The 18,433-nt window shown below is 47.8% G+C and overlaps 1 protein-coding gene across 1 annotated transcript in view; it reads right to left on the bottom strand.

The window, feature by feature from the left end:
- The window catches only part of LOC142566035 (26S proteasome non-ATPase regulatory subunit 4-like), a 47,490-nt gene that overhangs the window by 4,718 nt on the left and 24,339 nt on the right, over positions 1-18,433 (bottom strand). The window contains exon 9 of the mRNA XM_075676738.1: positions 13,046-13,204. Within this exon, the coding sequence (XP_075532853.1) occupies positions 13,046-13,204 (159 nt within the window). The remainder of the gene's footprint in view (positions 1-13,045; positions 13,205-18,433) is intronic.

Raw genomic sequence — 18,433 nt, 5'->3', positions numbered from 1 at the left:
ACGCAACCGTAACATATGGGAGAATATCGTCCCAGTTTTTGTGGTCGACGTTAACATACATGGAAATCGTATCAGCGATCGTTTTATTTAGTGAGCCCATTTGTCTGAGGATGGCAAGCAGTGGCTTTGCGGTAACTGTACCACTGAGAAGCATGATATCTTCTGTGAGCTGCGCTGTAAATGCTGTGCCCTAGTCGGTTATAACCACTGTTAGAGCACCGTGGCGGAGTACGATACCATGTACAAAGAAGGTCGCAATATCATTAGCAGTCCCTCGTGGGAGAGCTTGGGTTTTAATGTAACGTGTAAGGTAGTCTGTGGCAACAGCAACCCAATGGACATGGGAAATGGTCCAAGCAAATCTATGCCAACCCGCTGAAAAGGGATCTGCGGAGGATCCACGGGATGGAGAAGTCCAGCAGGACGCACGGGTGGTGTCTTGCGTGTCTGGCCAGTCGTGGCATGTCTGGCATGTCTTCACGTATTGCTTTACGTCATGGCGAAGGTTAGGCCAGAAGTACTTTAGGCGTATGCGTGAAAACATCCGTGCGAATCCCAAGTGGCCCGAAGATGGCTCGTCGTGAGAGGCCCACAGGATGTCGTCACGTAGTGAAGGCGGCACTACAAGGAGGCAGGTGGTTGCGGTCGAGTGAGAACCCAATTCGTAGAGGACACCATCGCGGAGAAAAAAATGAGGATAACTTGCGGACGAACATATGAGGCAGCTCTGGTAGACAGTTCTCAAGGTAATCGATGAGAGGCCGGAGTTCTGAATCATCGCACTGTTGCTTGCTGATGTCTGATACTGTGATAATGGAAATAAATGCGTCCTCTTCATCAACGTCGAATGACGGCGGTTGAAGTGGAGCATGTGACAGGCAGTCGGCGTGGGTGTGTTTACGCCCGGACTTAAACACTATCGTCATATCGTATTCTTGCAAGCGAAGACTCCAGCGTGCGAGACGGCCAGATGGATCCTTGAGATTGGCGAGCCAGCACAATGAATGGTGATCTGTCACAACTTGAAACGATCGGCCTTACAAATATGGTCGGAACTTAGCAATTGCCCACACAACGGCCAAGCAATCCTTCTCCATAGTGGAATGGTTCCTTTCAGCTGGAGACGAAGTGCGGCTTGAGTACGCAATGACGTGCTCGGCTCCATCTTGCCACTGCACGAGGATGGCACTAAGGCCAACGTTGCTGGCATCCGCGTGCAACTCGGTGTCGCTCTCTTCGTCAAAGTGTCCTAGAACTGGAGGCAGACGTTTCTGGAGTTCACAGAAGGCCTCTTGTTGGTCCTGCTCCCAGACAAACGGAACATTATCCTTTGTTAACCGTTGCAAAGGTTCGGCTATCCGTGAAAAGTTAGCCACGAAGCATCGATAATATGTGCAAAGCCCTAGCAAACGGCGGAGTTCGTGTTTGTTCGAAGGTTCTTCGAAGGTTCGAAGGTTTGTTCGAAGGCAATGGTTCTGTCGGGGTCTGGTCGAATGCCTTCGTAGCTGACAACATGGCCTAAAAATTTGTGTTTGTTATACCCGAAATGGCATTTTTCAGGCTTTAAAGACAGGCCAGCAGTAGGAATTGCGTCAAGAACTGCTTGTAAGCGCTGGAGGTACTGCTCAAAAGTTTCTGAAAGCAACAATATCATCTAAATAGACAAGGCATGACTGCCACTTGAGACCTGATAGAACAGTGTCCATCATGTGCTGAAAAGTAGCAGGCGCAGAGCACAATCCGAAAGGAAGGACCTTGAATTCTTAGAGTCCGTCAGGCGTAATAAATGCGGTTTTCTCATGGTCACGATCATCAACCCCTATTTGCCAGTAGCCGCTGTGAAGGTCCATCGATGAGAAGTAGCGAGCATGTTGAAGGCGGTCCAAAGAGTCGTCGATGCGGGGAAGGGGATAAACGTCCTTCGGAACGTTGTTAAGCTTGTGATAGTCAACGCAAAAACGCAGCGTACCGTCTTTCTTTTTCACTAGAATCACAGGTGATGCCCATGTACTGGTGGAGGGCTGTATGATGTCGTCAGTAAGCATTTGTTGGGACTTGATTTCGGATGGCGTCTTGCTCTTTACGAGAAACACGGTAGGCAAGTTGGTGCACGGGTCTTTCATTGGGATTTGTAATAATTCTGTGTTTCGCAATAGGTGTTTAGTTGACCTTTGATGTCGAAGCGAAACAGTCCGCAAAAGACTGTAAAAGGCTTCGAATGCTAGCTTGTTGTTCACCTGATAATTTAGAATTCACATCAATTTTGCTGTTGGCTGGTATGTCACACTTAGAATCTCCAACATTGTGTCCTACAGTTAAACAAACAGGAGAGTCACTGACTGGCTCCAAATAGGCGATGGCAGTTCGTGGGGTGAGGTGCTGGTATTCACGACTGAAACTGGTCACTAAAATCTGAGCAGTCCGTGACGACAGCTGCAAGATGCCGCGGGCTACGCAAACCTGTCGAGCCGACAAGACTTGCAGATTGCCTTCAGCGATTCCGAGATGGGGAGGATCATCATCCGTTTCTCAGTGATCAAAACAGTACTCTGGGGTAGTAAAGTAGCACAGTTACCTGAAATGCATAACACCGTGGACTGTCGGCTATAGTCGTCCGAATGAGTTGTGCGTTCGCAGGAAAAAGTGACAAGCAACTCTCAAAGGTTTATGATTGCGCCGTACACCCGAAGAAAGTCTGTGCCGAGTATGACCTGCCTAGAGCACTCTGCCAGTATAATAAATGAACCGACAAATGTGGCCTCGTGAATTTGTACCCTCGCAGTGCATTTGCCGATCAGCGTGAGAACATGACCGCCGGCTGTACGGAGCTTAGGTCCTGGCCACGGTGTCATCACCTTACGAAGTGCAGTAACCAGTTGTCCGCTCAAGACAGAATAATCGGCACCAGTATCGACAAGAGTGGTTACCGGGTGGTTATCTACAGAAATGAGTATGTCGGCTGAAACAGGTTCACGGTTTTCGAAGGAAGGTGCCGAAGGTACGCAGTCGTCGTTGGGGTGTCGCAGCGGAGGATCTTTCAAAGTGCTTTGGACAGCGGCCCCACCCCCGGAGGTCACTGCTCTTAGTTTCGCCGACTTGGGCTCGTGGGCCGGTTGCCCACGGAAGCGGAGAACGTAGTGTAGCGGCTAGGTGACGCCGATCGTCGAGGAGGTGGTGATCGTGACTAACGCCTCTGCGGAGACTGAGATCGGGTTGTTGGCAGGGACTGTTCAACCGGTGGGAACTTTGCATATCGCGACGAAGGCTGACTGGCCAGATATTGCTGTATTTCTCTCGGGCGCTCTCCCTCACATGGGCGACGAGCGCCAGGGTGATAGCCCTGGAGTCCTATTCTTCGGTAGTAGCAGGCACAGTACAAGTGGCCCGCTTCAGCACAGTGGAAGCAGAGTGGCTGATAGTCAGGTGTGCGCCACACGTCTGACTTTCACGTATTGATTCGGGGGCTCGTGGACCCGTACAGATTTGTATGTGAAGCTTGGCCCTGGAAGTGGCACAGCGGTTCTTCAGAAGAAGGCGGGTTACAGTGGTTCACGGGTTGTTCAGGTAGCCTCACTGCTTGCGCATAAGTCAGTACGGGGGCAGCTTCAGGTCTGGTTTCCACGAATGGCTGTGCCGCCTGGCGGACTTCTTCATGGACTATATCTGTGAGGGATGTTACGGTCAGTTGAAATCACACTCCCTGTAGTCGATCGAGCTCCTCACGCAAGACACTACGCACAAGCTCTCAAAGTGAATCGGTGCCACAGGGCAACGAGAGAGAAGATGCTGATCCCAGGCTGACTTGGCGATCGTAGACCGAGGAGCGTTACTGATGGGCTCGCTCCATTGTTGTCGCCTCACTGATGAATTCAGCTACTGTAGCTGGAGGCCTTCGCATCAGTCCAGCAAACAGCTGCTCTTTCACTGCATGCATCAGCAGGCGGACCTTCTTCGCTTCTGTCATGCCAGGGTTAGCATGCTTGAAAAGCTGCGACATGTCCTCTACGAACAAGGCTACGCTTTTGTTCGGCTTTTGAACCCTACTCTGAAGGGCTTGCTCTGCTCACTCTTTTCTTGCGGGACTGCTGTACGTATCGCGTACATGCCATTGAAATTCTTGCCAGGTGTTGATGGATGGCTCGTGGTTAGCAAACCATTTTCGGGCAGAGTCCTCTAGGGCGAAGTACACGTTCCTTAACTTTTTCTGTTCATCCCTATAATTGACGTCAGCCACACGATTGAAGTCATCGAGCCAGTATTCCACGTCCTCAAAAGGCTCACCATGGAATGGCCGCAGCCAGCGTGGCGTGACGCAGTGACGCAGGAGGCTGTCCCGTACCATATGTTTCCTGTGTCTGCCTTGCGGTTGTGGTGGACATCCTCGGCAGATCTTGCAGGCCGTATTCCGGAGGCAGTCTTTGAAGCCGTCAGCTTTTGCATAGGTTGTCCACTTCCAGTTCCTGGGGGTCAGACTACACAGACACCTATGCAGCAACTCCATCAGTTTGTCACAAACAAAGCCACAAAAGACTTCGGTCGATGCTATAGATCTTTTATAATGCTGTCCTGGCACCTTGGTCATTGTCTTCTACTGGGGGGCACCGAATTGCAGCGAGTGGTTGTCAGTTGTGTCAAGGTCGTGGCAATATTGATGCCGTGTTAGCCATAAATGCCATCAAATATGCCACTGCATCATCGATAGAAAGTGTACAAATATCATCCCAGGTCTAATTTGTGAGCACTCAATATCGTTCTCAGTCGGCACATTCTACTTTCCACAGGGGCACATGTGGAGAGCATTCATCACCTAGTGTCAATTTTATAACAATGGGGACATGGTGACTCTCGTATGGATTCTTAATCATGTTTTATTCCAGCTATCGCATGCATGTACCTGATGCAATCTCGTTTGCCATGCTGTAGAATATGGGTTCTTTTTATTTAATAAGCATATACACCTGTGGAGAAGAAGCTTTCTATGAAACGCCTTCTCGTATCACAATGAGAATCTCCCTACACAGTGTTACGTGCATTTATGGTGAATTCCATTGGGAGAACAGGAGTAGAGAGCCGAGCAGTGCGGAGTCGGGTGGCAGCGCAGTGAGAGCAGGAACACTCGACCCGCCACTGGAATGCGGCGTTGATCCGGAGAGCAGGTGGGAGGGGGACGTGTGAGGAGAAATGTACCACGTGACACAAGCAATCGACGTCCCAGCATTCTCTGCGGGAGAGCGGCAAAACACGTGTAACCGTGTTGTGGTCGTCGGACGTTCACCGTTTCGCCGCAGCGTACAACGTGCATTTGTGCAACGCCGACGCATCCCGCAACGTTTCCGCCTGCAAGATTATCCGAAATGGATTCTGAAGCTCAGCGCATCCTGCTTTCTATTATTCAGGGGAAGTCGCCGCGTGATGCGGAAATTTCTTTTGAACTAGAAAGAAAAACGGGCACTTTAACGATCTGACTTCCCTCGGAAGCTGAACAACGCACCTCCTCGTCGGAGTATGAAGAGACAGTCTTTCCAATGTACGAGTCCACTTTTGGTCTTTCCTCCGGCAACGAAAATAGCTCTTGAGAGATCGCCGCGTGCATTTCGTAGTCGTCATCGCTACTAGTGTCGTCCGTAGAACCACAACTCGAATCCAAAGTTGAGCTCCAGATGCTGTCGCTGCTGTCACCGTCGAGCGTCTCGAGCACTTCAGCAAGGCGAAGACGCTTTGCTGCCACTGTTTCCCGCGCATCCGAAGAGAAGCAAGGTGTACTAGAAATGTTGGTATCTCTCGCTGAATCGTTAAGCCTGTTCATATTAACGACGTCAAAGTCACTGGGGCCAAAACAGTGCCTACGCTTGGTTGCCGCCATTGCCGCCGTGCTCGCCGGCTGAAGCAAAATGAGGAGGATATGACGTTTGGATCACGTGACTTCCTCGGTACTCCGCTTTTCAGGCGAGAGCAGTGCGGACTGCTCCCGGCTGCTCTCGGCGCAGCGAAACTGCTCTTGTTCTACCACTGGATGACGGCGCTCCCACTCCTGTTCAACCAATGAAACACGCCGCGCCTGGAAAGAGCACTTTCAGCGTGCTTTTGAGTGCTCCTGTTCTCCCAATGGAATTCGCCATTAGATCTACTACAATATAAAGCTTGGGAAGTTCTCCGATGAAGCTCTGGAATTCTGTTCTGAAAAGTTGATAGCTTGGAGGGATGTATAGACAACTAATTGTGACTAACTTGTCAAACAGCATTGCTCCAATTCCGATTCCCTCAAGGGGTGTTTTCAGCTGTAAATGCTGGCTGGTGACATTTATCTGTTATGATGGCCACACATGGTGAGAGTGTTGTTGAAGTAAATGGCATATTGCTGGACAAAGATTGCATGTGAATGATTGAGGTGAGTATCTCAAACACAGCACCCTAGGATTAAGCTTATGTAGGAGTTCCTTAATGTCATTAAGATTGCAGAGTAAACCCCTGACATTCCACTAATATCTGCATATCCACATTGGAAGTATTTTGTGCTGCGTTTCTGAGATGGGCTCCATGAAACGAGATTTTTCTCTCATTGGTGGTGCCGTTCCTTAGACGCCCGACATGCAGGAGCAATGATGGTTGCATGCAGCGCCTCTTCAGAGGCACTGGATTCCGCCTGCTCAGCACGCAGAGTTGTGGGTACTGTATATCCATGTACTATAGGGGCTGCACCAGGATGTCTAACAACCAGGAACTCTCATGGAATTTGCATACTCTGGAAAACTAGGGGAATGTGTGCTTCTATCATGGAAAATTAGAAAATGTGGTAAATGGCGCATTCAAAACCAGGCAAGAGGCAAAGAATGTGAACTCCTAGAGCTTTTCCAAGCCATGTACGGTCAACTACAAAATTCTATGGAACAGGAGATCTAAAAAGAAAGAAAGCTGGATATCTGCGCAGCCTCGCAACACAACCTAGTACAGTCGCCAACCGTTTATTCGGACCTCACGGGGACTGCGGAAATGTCCGAATAAACAGGTGTCTAAAAAAGCAGATTAAGAAAAAAAAAAATCGTTTACTTCCACGCACTTATTCGGGCTCGAGTAGGCTTGAAGAAATCGTGAATGCGCCGTTGCATGCTGTTCCGTTTAGGTGCAATCAGATAAGCCTAAACCTCTGAGAGGGTCGTACGGCCACTATAGACGGCTGAAAGCACAGTCACTGCTTGTACACGCTCTGCATGCGACAGCAGCATAGCAAATTGTGCAATCACCTTCCGACTCGGAGCCATCGTCCGGCGGCGCAGCAGAAACCTGACAAATGATCTCACTGTCGAGTTCTGTGCATGTCAGTACAGCAGCATCAGCACCTGTGAAACTGTCAAATGAGACGGTGTCTGGAATCTCAATGCAACCACTGCGCAAGTCTCGGCAGAACATTTTCGGCGTCAGTAGGGAGCACGTCGGAAGGCAACAAATCCTAGGCCTCCCTGCACCCGCTTGCTGGCATTCCCCAGCGCACTCTGCGCGGGCACTGTCGGCCCCATTAGACAATTGATGCAATGTTTCCGTATGCCGCGTTGCATCACCGCAACCTCAACACAGCACACAAAGCAAACATCACCACACCGACACCAGTCGCACAAATGAAAACGGTGGCCTACTCGCAGCATCGTGCACGAAGAAAGAAACAAATCAGCTGCTGGATTGTCTTGACATGGCTTACTAAGCTGAGACTGGAACTGCTGTCGCTACGAAGCAGGCAGAAACAATGATGAGCGGGGATTTGCAGTAGCGCCACTTCGTGGGGCAGCAAGGAGGCTCCGTTCAAAACAAAACTGGCATTCAGCAAGTCCAACCATGCACCGGTCAGAGTCTGTGCATGGCACTCTCGATCGAGTTGACTCAAGGAGTGTCCGAAAAATCAGACGAGAGGTTGAAAGGTGTCCGAACTTTCGGCAGTTGTATACATTATGGTCTACGGCGGTGCCGCGAAGCAGACCGAATAATCGAGCATGTCCGAATTTTTGGAGTTCAAAAAATCAGTCAGCGACTGTATTCTCATTTACAGCTTCTACCAGTATATGTGAACAACATTGTGATGTTTGGTTTTACTGACTTTGTGCTATTTGTGGGCTTACGTTGGTGGCCGCGATGAGCGCTTCTAATTCGTGCATGTGAGAGCAGCTCGTAACATGAAAGTGGAAATCAACTCGGAAGCTCTGCAAAAACCACTTGTATGCCTGGTTAACTGTTGTTGCCGATGGATAGTGAACATGTGGGGCGCACCATGTGTTATTTCGAGCTTGGGTTGCGTTGGTGTCAGCACGGTACAGTTTTGATACAGGCCTCTGTGCTACTGAATTACGGTGGAAAATAAAAATGCATGACAAGTATTTCGATGCACGTGAGGTGTACCGTGTGTCAGGCAGGGAGATGTGGGCATTTAGACTTAGTGTTTCAATCTTTATCAAAGGCCATGTCGCAGCGCAAGTGACATGCGATACTTGTTAAACTTTTCAGTGCGACACTTTGTTCGCATTAAGACTCCATTTTTGGTGTGCAGTGCCTAGGGAGTTAACTGTATAGTTGGTGTTCATTGCATTACGATGCACGTACCGACACAGGAAAAAGAGAAGAAGAAGAAAAAAACTTGTCTGTGTATTATCGTAAGTTCCTCATCAAGAACGATGGTCTTTGAGGTTAAAGATAATGTGCTGGACCATAAATAACGGAGGCCACGTACAGGCGAAGCAGTGGTCATAGTAATTTGCTTAGGCGGGTATGAAGTAGGAAGAAACCATTTCAAACTGCCAGTGCTGCATATATTTTTTGAACAAAAAAGTTATGCAGATTTAATGCACATTTTAGCCTATAGTGGCTCATGAGCGTCCGGGCGCAATGCATTGTGAACGCAGGAAACTGGTGATCATTGGCGAGGGGAGCAAGGAGAGGAGGCGCCATGCCAACAGCGCTGTGTGAGTGGGCGAATGGGAGTGCGCGGACATGGGCGTGGGGTTGTGCGCACATCGGCGACAAACCTTGCAGCCATATGGCTGTGATCGCATCCCATGCTCGTGACCATGGCGGCATCCGTTCGCAGAACAGTTCAGACAACAGCTACAGAGGCATTCATAGATAGGCTTTCACCTATCGCAGTTTAGCTCAGCAAAGTGCCCACAGATTTTTACTCTCCCTTCTATTTTCTTTTTTAATTCAATACTACTAACTATTCGAATTGGATCTGCAGACAATTTCTATCTTTGCGCACCACCATTAAGCCATTTTTGCTCTTTAGCATGTTTACTAAAGTGACAGTATCCAGCATCATTGTGTGAGCCCGTCTCGACTCGGAATTTGAAAACGTCAACTTGGTAGACACCCTATCCATATTTTGTCATAAATTTGGGACTAGGTACCGTATTTACTCACATAATGATTGAACTTTTTTGTAAAAAAAAAATTCCGGCACAAATTCAGGGGTGTGATCATTACACAGGTTAAACTTCCCATGAAAAGAAACATTTCCTTTTTTCATCCCACATTTGCTGCGGGATGACAATGGGTCAACAAGCAGGTGGCTGCCGGCGGAGCAAGCGGAACGCGCCGAACGCAATTATTTTTCTTCGTGCGAGTACTTTACGCGCATTAAAACGATGTCTTCTGTATCAGTACTGAATTATATAGTTAATATCGACAAGTTTGCGATAATAACGTAGCCATGTCCACTTTGAGGCGACAGAAACAGAGATGGGCACGCTTCGCTGCCAGTGACAGAAACCCCTGGCGGGCATGCTGCGGAAACTGCGGTATTTGTCTTTGCTGCTATGCTAATACGGCACATTTCCGCTAAGTGTGGGCAAATAGCTGCGTTACAAGCGTCATCGTATGAATAAGGTACACTTCTCACGTATCAGTGTAAACGTGGCCACTATCATTGCTGCTCGCGATTTGTTGCTTGCCCACGAGTGCAGACGAGAAGAATCGAAAGGTGCCTTTTATGTTTTGTTATTGACCAAAACCCATTATGAAGCCTACAAATAATAAAGCCGAGGCAAGTTTGGTCGTACCTTTTTTTTTTTTTTTTTTATGCGGAAAGTGATGAAAGGAATGAAATGGGGCATCTGCTTAAGAATGTTGGGTGCATGCAAACCGCTTGGTATGTTTTCAAGAGTCGTTCGCACAGCATTCGACAGATGGTAAGCGCGATCATGATTAGCTAGACTTGGCACACGACATATCGCTGTGACAAGTTCGGGGTGCGATCATTACATGGGAAAGAAAAAAAATTGAATTTTTGACAACAAAATTCAGGGGTGCAATCATTATGCAAGTGCAATCATTATGCAAGTAAATATGGTATGTAAGCATTGTGCCATTTGCTCACCTGCATGCAGTTTAGTGTCATCAGTGATATATTTATATCACAAGAAGCCAACAAACAAAGACACCAAGGACAACACAGGGGAAATTACTTGTACATACTAATTAAATTAAAGAAATAATGAATTAATGGAAATGAAAGTGGATGAGAATACAACTTGCCACAGGTGGAGAACAAACCCACGTCTTCGCATTGCGCGTGCGATGCTCTACCAATTGGGCTACTGCGGCACCGTTTTCCCATTCACTTTCTTGAGTATTTATGTTTTACTACTAAATTTTCCCATCCACTTTGAGTATTTATGTTTTACTACTAAACAAACCCTGGGAGCATTAGCCAGCAACACTACTCACAAACCTTGGCGGCGGATGTGGAACATCGTTTCAGCAGCAGGTGTCACGAGTTACTGAAGCCAACTCGTCAATAAACCCACACTTGCTACCTGAAGGCATTGATGTTGCTGGATTGAAGACACTTGTTATGTAATGAATGAGAAGAAATGGGGCTAACCGAGGGGCCCGATTTTTGTTAATCATATCGCAAGAAGCTAACAACGAATCCGGCATCAATGACGCCTTCAGATAGCATGTGTGGGTTTAGTGACCGGTTGCCTTCACTCAAAAAGTTAACCTACTCGTGATGCCTGCGGCTGAAAGGATGCCTGCGGCTGAAAGTCCAAACCCCATGAGAGCGATATTGTGCACGACAGAGATGAAACGAGCCATCGCATGGTTCTAGAAATCTAGAATTCATCGCTCGGCACCCGGAAGTGCTAAGAGTGACTAGCCAATAGCGTGAAGCCGGAACTGGATGTACAGGCGCCGACAAAAGTGGTATACTCTACGCAGCAGGAGCCGGAGCAACGGCAAACTGCATCGCAACGCCACCTACAGGCAGCATCTGGGATCGAGACAGCCAATGGGTGCCCTTTATTATCTGCAGGCATGTCGATCCCAGATGCCGCTTGTAGATGGCGTCGCGATGCAGTGTGCCGCCGCTCCAGCTCCTGCTGCGTAGAGTATACCACTTTTTTTGGCGCCTGTACATCAGACAAGTGCTACCGATTGTCGCACTGAACGAGCAAACGACTAAATCTTCATATTCAACTAAAAATTTGATGCTGCTCTTTACAATAAAACAAATCAACTTAAATTAATAACATATGCGTCATGCCAGTTTCAGCACAAATCTGCTGCTCTCATACTGGCAACACCGGGGAGACGTCACTCAAAGTCTTTGCAGGCAACGAGCAAATGCAACAGCCATCTCCATTGCATGGCTTGTCGCTGTTGCGCACAAGACTGCTTACATTGGGTTTATACTTTATCCATCTGCGTTGAACCATCATGAACTGACCAACCGTACCCTGGTGTCAGCTGCGTATGGCATGGCCATGTGGGCTGCATCTTGAAAGCAATCTGTGTTATAATGCAGACAGAGTGCCAACTGCCAATAGCTTCGCGCACTGTGTTCTCGCTGCTTACTTCACGTAAGCAGAGAGACATGTGGGCCCATATGTCAAAAGTTATCTGCGAAACGGGCAGAGTGCAGTGTGTGCCGAGAGCTTCTTCAGCGCTGTGTTCTCGCCACTTCGGTCACGTTGAAGTGAAAGGCAACACAAAGGAGAATTCGCTTGCTGCTGTGGGCTCTATCTTGAAAGTAGTCGCCTTACATGACAGACAGTTTTTCTTGTTGGGTAAGCATAGAAATGCTTACACCATCTAAAAAAAATTCTATGTGCTAAGAAAACTGACCTGCTTGCTGTCATGAGAGACAACATTGGAAAGCCTCTACTTTAGCTTCATTTGTTACCCTGTTTGTCGATGCTGGCACGTAACTGCAGAGCTAGTGTAGCTTAAATCTGGTTCACCTCAACCACACGTACGAGAAGAAGCCGGCCATCAATGTCGCATTGCATGTAAGGTTGCGTGATGAAAAGACTACCGGAATTTCCATACAATATGTGTGCCCCCGTACATTTCAGCAAACGTGGTACTGGCAAAAGCTCATTCTTCAAATATGTACATAGCTAGAAAGTGCGGAACCATTGGCAACACCACACAGATGTTGCATAGCCACGTATGTAATGCACTGCAGGCCAAGCTGCGAGGTGCCGGGACATAAATTTGTTCCTACAGTTGACTAAGCACTGGCCAACCAGAGGAGTGTTTATAAAAAAGCGCTTATTTGTCTTCAAGACTAGAGCTGCAACCAACCATTACTCACTGTTTGCCTGTGGACAGTTAAGTGGACCGGCAATTAAAAAAAAAAACGAAAAACCTGTGTGAGGTCTCGTAACTGCTGTTCACAATTCTCACTAGTTTGAATTTTAGTTTGAACTGTTTTGGCATTCTCATGAAATTCAAATTAACAAACAGTTACATGCACAGTCAGCCACAGAAGTATACGGGACACAGGATTTGAGGAAAAGCACAATTCCTGTGAAGTCTGGGCACATAGCCTTGAATTTAAAGTTGCAGTATGTAGTAGCTGTTCACATTTGTCATAGAACCCATGTCTCTGTAAACTTTTGTTGTTGACTAGATCTGCTGCACTATATTGCTGAACCACCAGTGTGTAAGCTTCTATTGTACTTCAGTCTGGCTTCCTTTGGAAGACAGCATGCTGAATAAAGCATTCAACAAGCTCGAAGATAAACTATCTAGTCCAGCAAGCAAACAAATGTAGACTCACGGGCCTGCTGGAGGGACATCTGCATGGCGTAAGCAATCTGTTCATCCTCTGTCATGGCCGAGAAGTCTGGTAGACTGGCAGTCGTGGTTGGAGGTGCTGGATCTGTTTCCATAGACATTGCTAGGGCTCGCTCCAGCAGTCGTTCTTCACTTGAGCCAGCTGTGTGCATGGAACAGAGCAATTATGTAAACCTAAAGCAAAGGGCTTGGGAGTGTCCGGGCAGCTGATGCAACAAATTAACAATGTGAGATCGTGAAATCGTGTGATAGCATTTTATTCTCCTGGGTGCAAAAAATTTGGAAGCAAAGCAAGCCAGAAAAGATGCTCCTTGAAAGAAAACCTATATGGCCAGGCTCTGATAAGCAATTTTGGAATAGTGAACGGCAAAATGGGTCCTTTTCAGCCCTTTCATAGGCAAAACTGAGCATCTCATGGAGATAAAACGGCCTTTCTTTCCTCAAAGACGTCATTAAGGTAGTTCATTTTTTCAGCAGCTGCGTCATATGTACATAGATTAGAAAAATAACAAATCAAAAGTAGATCTTTGTGTCATACTTTTGACTCCAAGATATGTCCCCCCTTCAAAGCCACAGGTTTTGAAGACGAAAAAATTACAAAAAAGCCTATTTTTCAATTTTGCTATGGTCACACTTAGCACATCATTCTGCGCCTGCTCGCAAGAATTCAACACTGTTAAATGCATAGTTTTGATAAAAAACAATATTGTGCGAACATGCGTGTTTCATTCTTGAGAAATGTCCCCCCAAGGCAGCCAATATCGCGCCATTCACAATTTCGCAACCATGGAGGAAGAAAAAAACAGAGGCCTTACCCCCTTCGTGCGCAATGAGAAAAGTGGAGGAAGCCACGTGGTATTTTTCGCTGTAGCGGTCGCTATGCTGTCACAGTGAAATGGCAGTTTTGCTATGGCAGTGTATGCTCGTGCATGTGCTGCCCTGTAGGCCTCTTATTGTGGCAAAGGTGTCTTGCATGCATGAATCGCATTAGTCTCTGTGTCTTGTTCTGTTGAGTTATCTAGACTGCGCTCTCCTGGCTTTCATTGTGGCGAGGCGAGACTGGAATAAGCAAAAAGTGTGAAATGAGCGTGCATGCAATAATTTACACCACTTACACACCATGGACAAAGGACAATCTGGGAATATATTTCCAGTTTGTGCTGGATTCATGTTAACGTGTCATCAGACTGAAACCGCTGTGCTTCAGAATATGTATGCTAAACGGCTTGCACATGAGCAACGTCTGCGCAGTATTTCTTCTTTTGGCAACGGACGATGCATTTGTGGCCCGTAAAACAGGCACGTGGGAGGATGGGAAAGAAGCGGCTGCTGTGAGTAATTAAGGAACAAAACCCATTAGGTGTAATTAATGGACAAACCCCGCTTAGGCACCCGTTCTTGCTGGCACAGGAACGGGTGCCTAAGAGCTGTGCTCTAAAATTCACCGACGATTATGATACTCCCTAATGCAAAATTTGAGAGCAGCTCTATATGTGTTTTCATTTCACAAAATATTGGCTGGCACTAACAATACGTCTCATGCATCACGGTGCAAACAGAGCAAAGTGTGACAACTGCCTCGCTAATCGGGAGATCACAAGGCAGCGTGTGGGTGGCACGTGGGCACGATTCAGAGCAGCCGCTGCGGAAAGACCTCCCAAACAACACGCGCTACTCTGGTGCCATGTCGTAGCCATTGTCGCCGCATTGCGCTTTCGCCACACCCTCGTCTGCTTTCCACCTCATTCTTCCGCTGCAGCCTCTTCTCCGCATTCACTTTCATCTTTCGCTCCGCTTGCTCGCTCGGGTATGCCGCCGCCGCCGCCACTCACCGCAGGAGCGGGTGCTCAAGAGCTGTGCTCTAAAAAATTCCTAAAAAGCCATGAACAGCAAAAACTGCCAATGGGCTAGCCATAGGTTGTGATGTGCATAAAGCGTGCTGCCGGTCATCACCTGTGCATTCTTGCAGCACAGTGAGAATGTAGATTTATTTTCAGAAAAGCCAGCAAGACTAGCGGGGACTAATTTACAGAGTTTATTATGAAGTCCTCTAAACGCTACAGCACGATACTTGGATGAAATGGCTTGGGCAACGGTGTCGTGATGGTATACACCGCAACTGGATTTGTCGGTCGGATCACTACGGCGGGAGCATGTCCACACAGCCCGGGCGTGGCTGCATGCCGAAGGCGAGAAATGTAAACAAGACAGGAGAAGCTGCCCGACAACATGGCGGAGTAATGCCAACTTTCAGTGTCACTGAGCTTTACAAAAGAATGACGTCAGGGTCTCTCCTTAGTTTTTGTTTTTCTTTCTCCAATGTTCTTAACCATTCATCGGAGCTTGATCATAATGGCCTCCTTTCAAAATGCATCCTTCGGGCTTTCTTTCCTGCCAAGCACGGGCATTCAAATATACATTGCAGAGGGCTGTCAAACATGTAAAAAAGACTGAATCTTGCTATATGATTGGTCATCAGCCAATATGTGACAAAATGGCAACTTGTTATTGGCTGTCAGCTGCTTCATCGTTACCTAGCACAAACAAGGCTGCCACCACCTTGTCATAGAGTGAGTGCAGTGACCCGTGTTTGTCCATGATGTGTACAATTATAGACCTGGTTGCCGTGAACAGCTTGTTGGAAGTTGCCGTTTGATGGATGCGTCGTTGACCACCAACTATTGAAAGGGACACGCGTAAGTACGGCATAGCCGTGAAACTGAAAGTGTTTGCAACAATTGTGGTGAACCTCACGACGAGCTGCAGGCTCTGCAACCTGCAACCCATCTGAAATCAATCTTGCGGTGTGCGCTGTACAGAGCACAGGAAACAGGCAGACTGCCCTAAATTTCCCACAGAGGTATGCATAACAAGACATACCAGAATTAATTGAAAAGAAAACTGAGCTCAGCAGCAACCAGAGAATGCACAAAGCACTTATAGCAGGTCCTTTAGTGCCATTGATAAAGCGAAAGCTTATGGCTTTATTCCAGTTAAAAAATAAGACTGCACAAATCATGTACAGGAAGGAGTGCATGGGCACGACACTTCGTAACCTTGTGCAAAAGCACAAGTCTGATGAACATGGACAGTGCATTAGTGGCAAAGGATGGCAGACTGGAGATCTGATCACAAAGATCTCCAGCCATTAAGGATGGGCAATCCAGCCTTTTGCTGGAGACATCGATAAAATGCACAATGCAGTATGGGCCACATTCTATCACACTACCATCGACAGATGAGCAACCGAATCAACTTGTGCCTGCATGGTCCCAACTCGTGGTGAAAGTATATTTCGGCCATGGCAAAGAAAGAGCTACAACCAAAAAGCAGGTACAACCTGCCATAAGCGGTCAGCAGTACTCTGCATCCAATCTTGGAGCGTATGGCTGACAAGAAGCTGCTACAATGTCAGCGAGGACATGTGCAGAATGCCAATGAGGCACTGCGCTCTGCTTTGGAGCCTTGCTCCAAATGAAAAAAATGCATGCGCTTCAACCTTAGCATTTTTGAGGCCACCTCAATCATACTGAGAAAGTTGCAGCTAGAACAGGTAGTCAGAAGGGCACTGAAAGGACTGCCGTAGCACTGTTGATGCAGAGAGGAAACAAGTGTACTTGGCAGCTTTTCAACCAGCTGTGAAGTGGAGGCAGCGAGGAAAGCCTCATCCAGATTACTCCCCTGGAACCATCTCAGCTATTGGCTATGACAATTTCATGCATCAAGGAGTTTCTACTTTCTTCAAAACACTTTTTGGTCATGTACATTTGCTCTCCTAATCATCCAATTTGAACAATTTGTCTTATCCGATCACTAGGCTCTCAGGGAGTGCAGTAAGTCTATAATATTACATTTCTGCACCTGGAACACATCAAAATTTTGAGGAAGTTAAAAAAAAATTCCATGTAAAGTAACAATTTCATACGTTTTCAACTTTGGATAGAATAGACCAGTTCCACTGTTATTTTGCCCCCTTCTCGTTTGAAGTGCTGTCAGAGGTCGTCGAAGCACGCTGTTTGCTTAGCCAAGTTAGCACATGGTGCGTCATCTTCCAACTCGGAGTCATCGTCCGGTGGCGCAGCAGAAACCTGACAAATGATCTCACCGTCGTCGAGTTCTGCGCATGTCATTACAGCAGTATCAGCACCTGCGAAACTGTCAAATGAGACGGTGTCTGGAATATCAATGCAACCACTGCGCAGGTCTCAGCAGAACATTTTCGGCGTCAGTAGGGAGCACATCGGAAGGCGACAAATCCTAGGCCTCCCGGCACCCGCTTGCCAGCATTCCCCGGCACAGTCGGCGCCATTAGACACTTGACGCAATGTTTCCGTATACTGCGTTGGATCACCACAACCCCGACACAGCACACAATGCAAACATCACCACGCCGACACCAGTTGCAAAAGAAAAACGTGGCCTACTCACAGCGTCGTGCACGAAGAAAGAAACAAATCAGCTGCTGGATAGTCTTGACATGGCTTACTAAGCTGAGACCGTAACTGCTATAGCCACTCTATCAAACCAGGCAGAAACAATGATGATGAGCAGGAATTTGCAGTAGCGCCACGCCGTGGGGCAGCAAGGAGGCTCCGTTCAAAACAAAAATGGCGTTCAGCAAGTCAAACCATGCACCGGTCAGAGTCTGTGCATGGTGCTCTCAATTGAGTTGGCTCAAGGAGTGTCCGAAAAATCACACGAGAGCTTGCAAGGTGTCTGAACTTTTTCAGCAGTTATACATTACAGTCTATGGGGAGAATGGTGGTGCCGTGAAGCCACGGAGTAAGACATTTAGGAGGTGAAACTCCCGTCAGCGCGAGCGAGCGTGGGCGACCACATAAGGCCACAATTGTTGTATGCGCCGACGGGGCCATATACAGTGGCGCCGCCAATTTTACTAGACTAGGCTCAGTTGTCAAACTCTCCGTGAGCCGTACATTGCGGGTGGCCCCTTGTCTTGGTTTGCCGCCAGAGGGCGGGAGCACCGCAAGTAGCTCTACGCGGGCGCAGCTCTGCGTTGGCGAAGGGGCTTGAGTCCTCAGACTTCGCAACTTACGTACTCAGCAAGTGTTTTCACCGATGCGTCTTTAAATGTTTGTATAGTCTCGCGTTTAGGAGATTGATTAAAAAACTTTACGTAGCTGTGAAAATGCTGCTGCGCTGCCCCAGAGTGTGCTGTGGAGTCCTTAGTCCAGGGCCGCAGCAGCGCCGGCCGTCCAATGCGCTCTATATTAATGAGCTGTTGCTGCTTAGTACTAATTAATTATTAATGTGAACACATGAGGCGATGTTAGCGCAACCACACGATGGTCTAAAAAAGTCACGGGAGCCCAAGCGAACCAATCGAGGCAATTCATGACGCCAGTCAAGG

This window comes from Dermacentor variabilis, unplaced genomic scaffold, assembly GCF_050947875.1.
Source record: "Dermacentor variabilis isolate Ectoservices unplaced genomic scaffold, ASM5094787v1 scaffold_12, whole genome shotgun sequence".
NCBI classification, from domain to species: domain Eukaryota; kingdom Metazoa; phylum Arthropoda; class Arachnida; order Ixodida; family Ixodidae; genus Dermacentor; species Dermacentor variabilis.
This window is presented reverse-complemented; position numbering and strand designations above follow the sequence as displayed.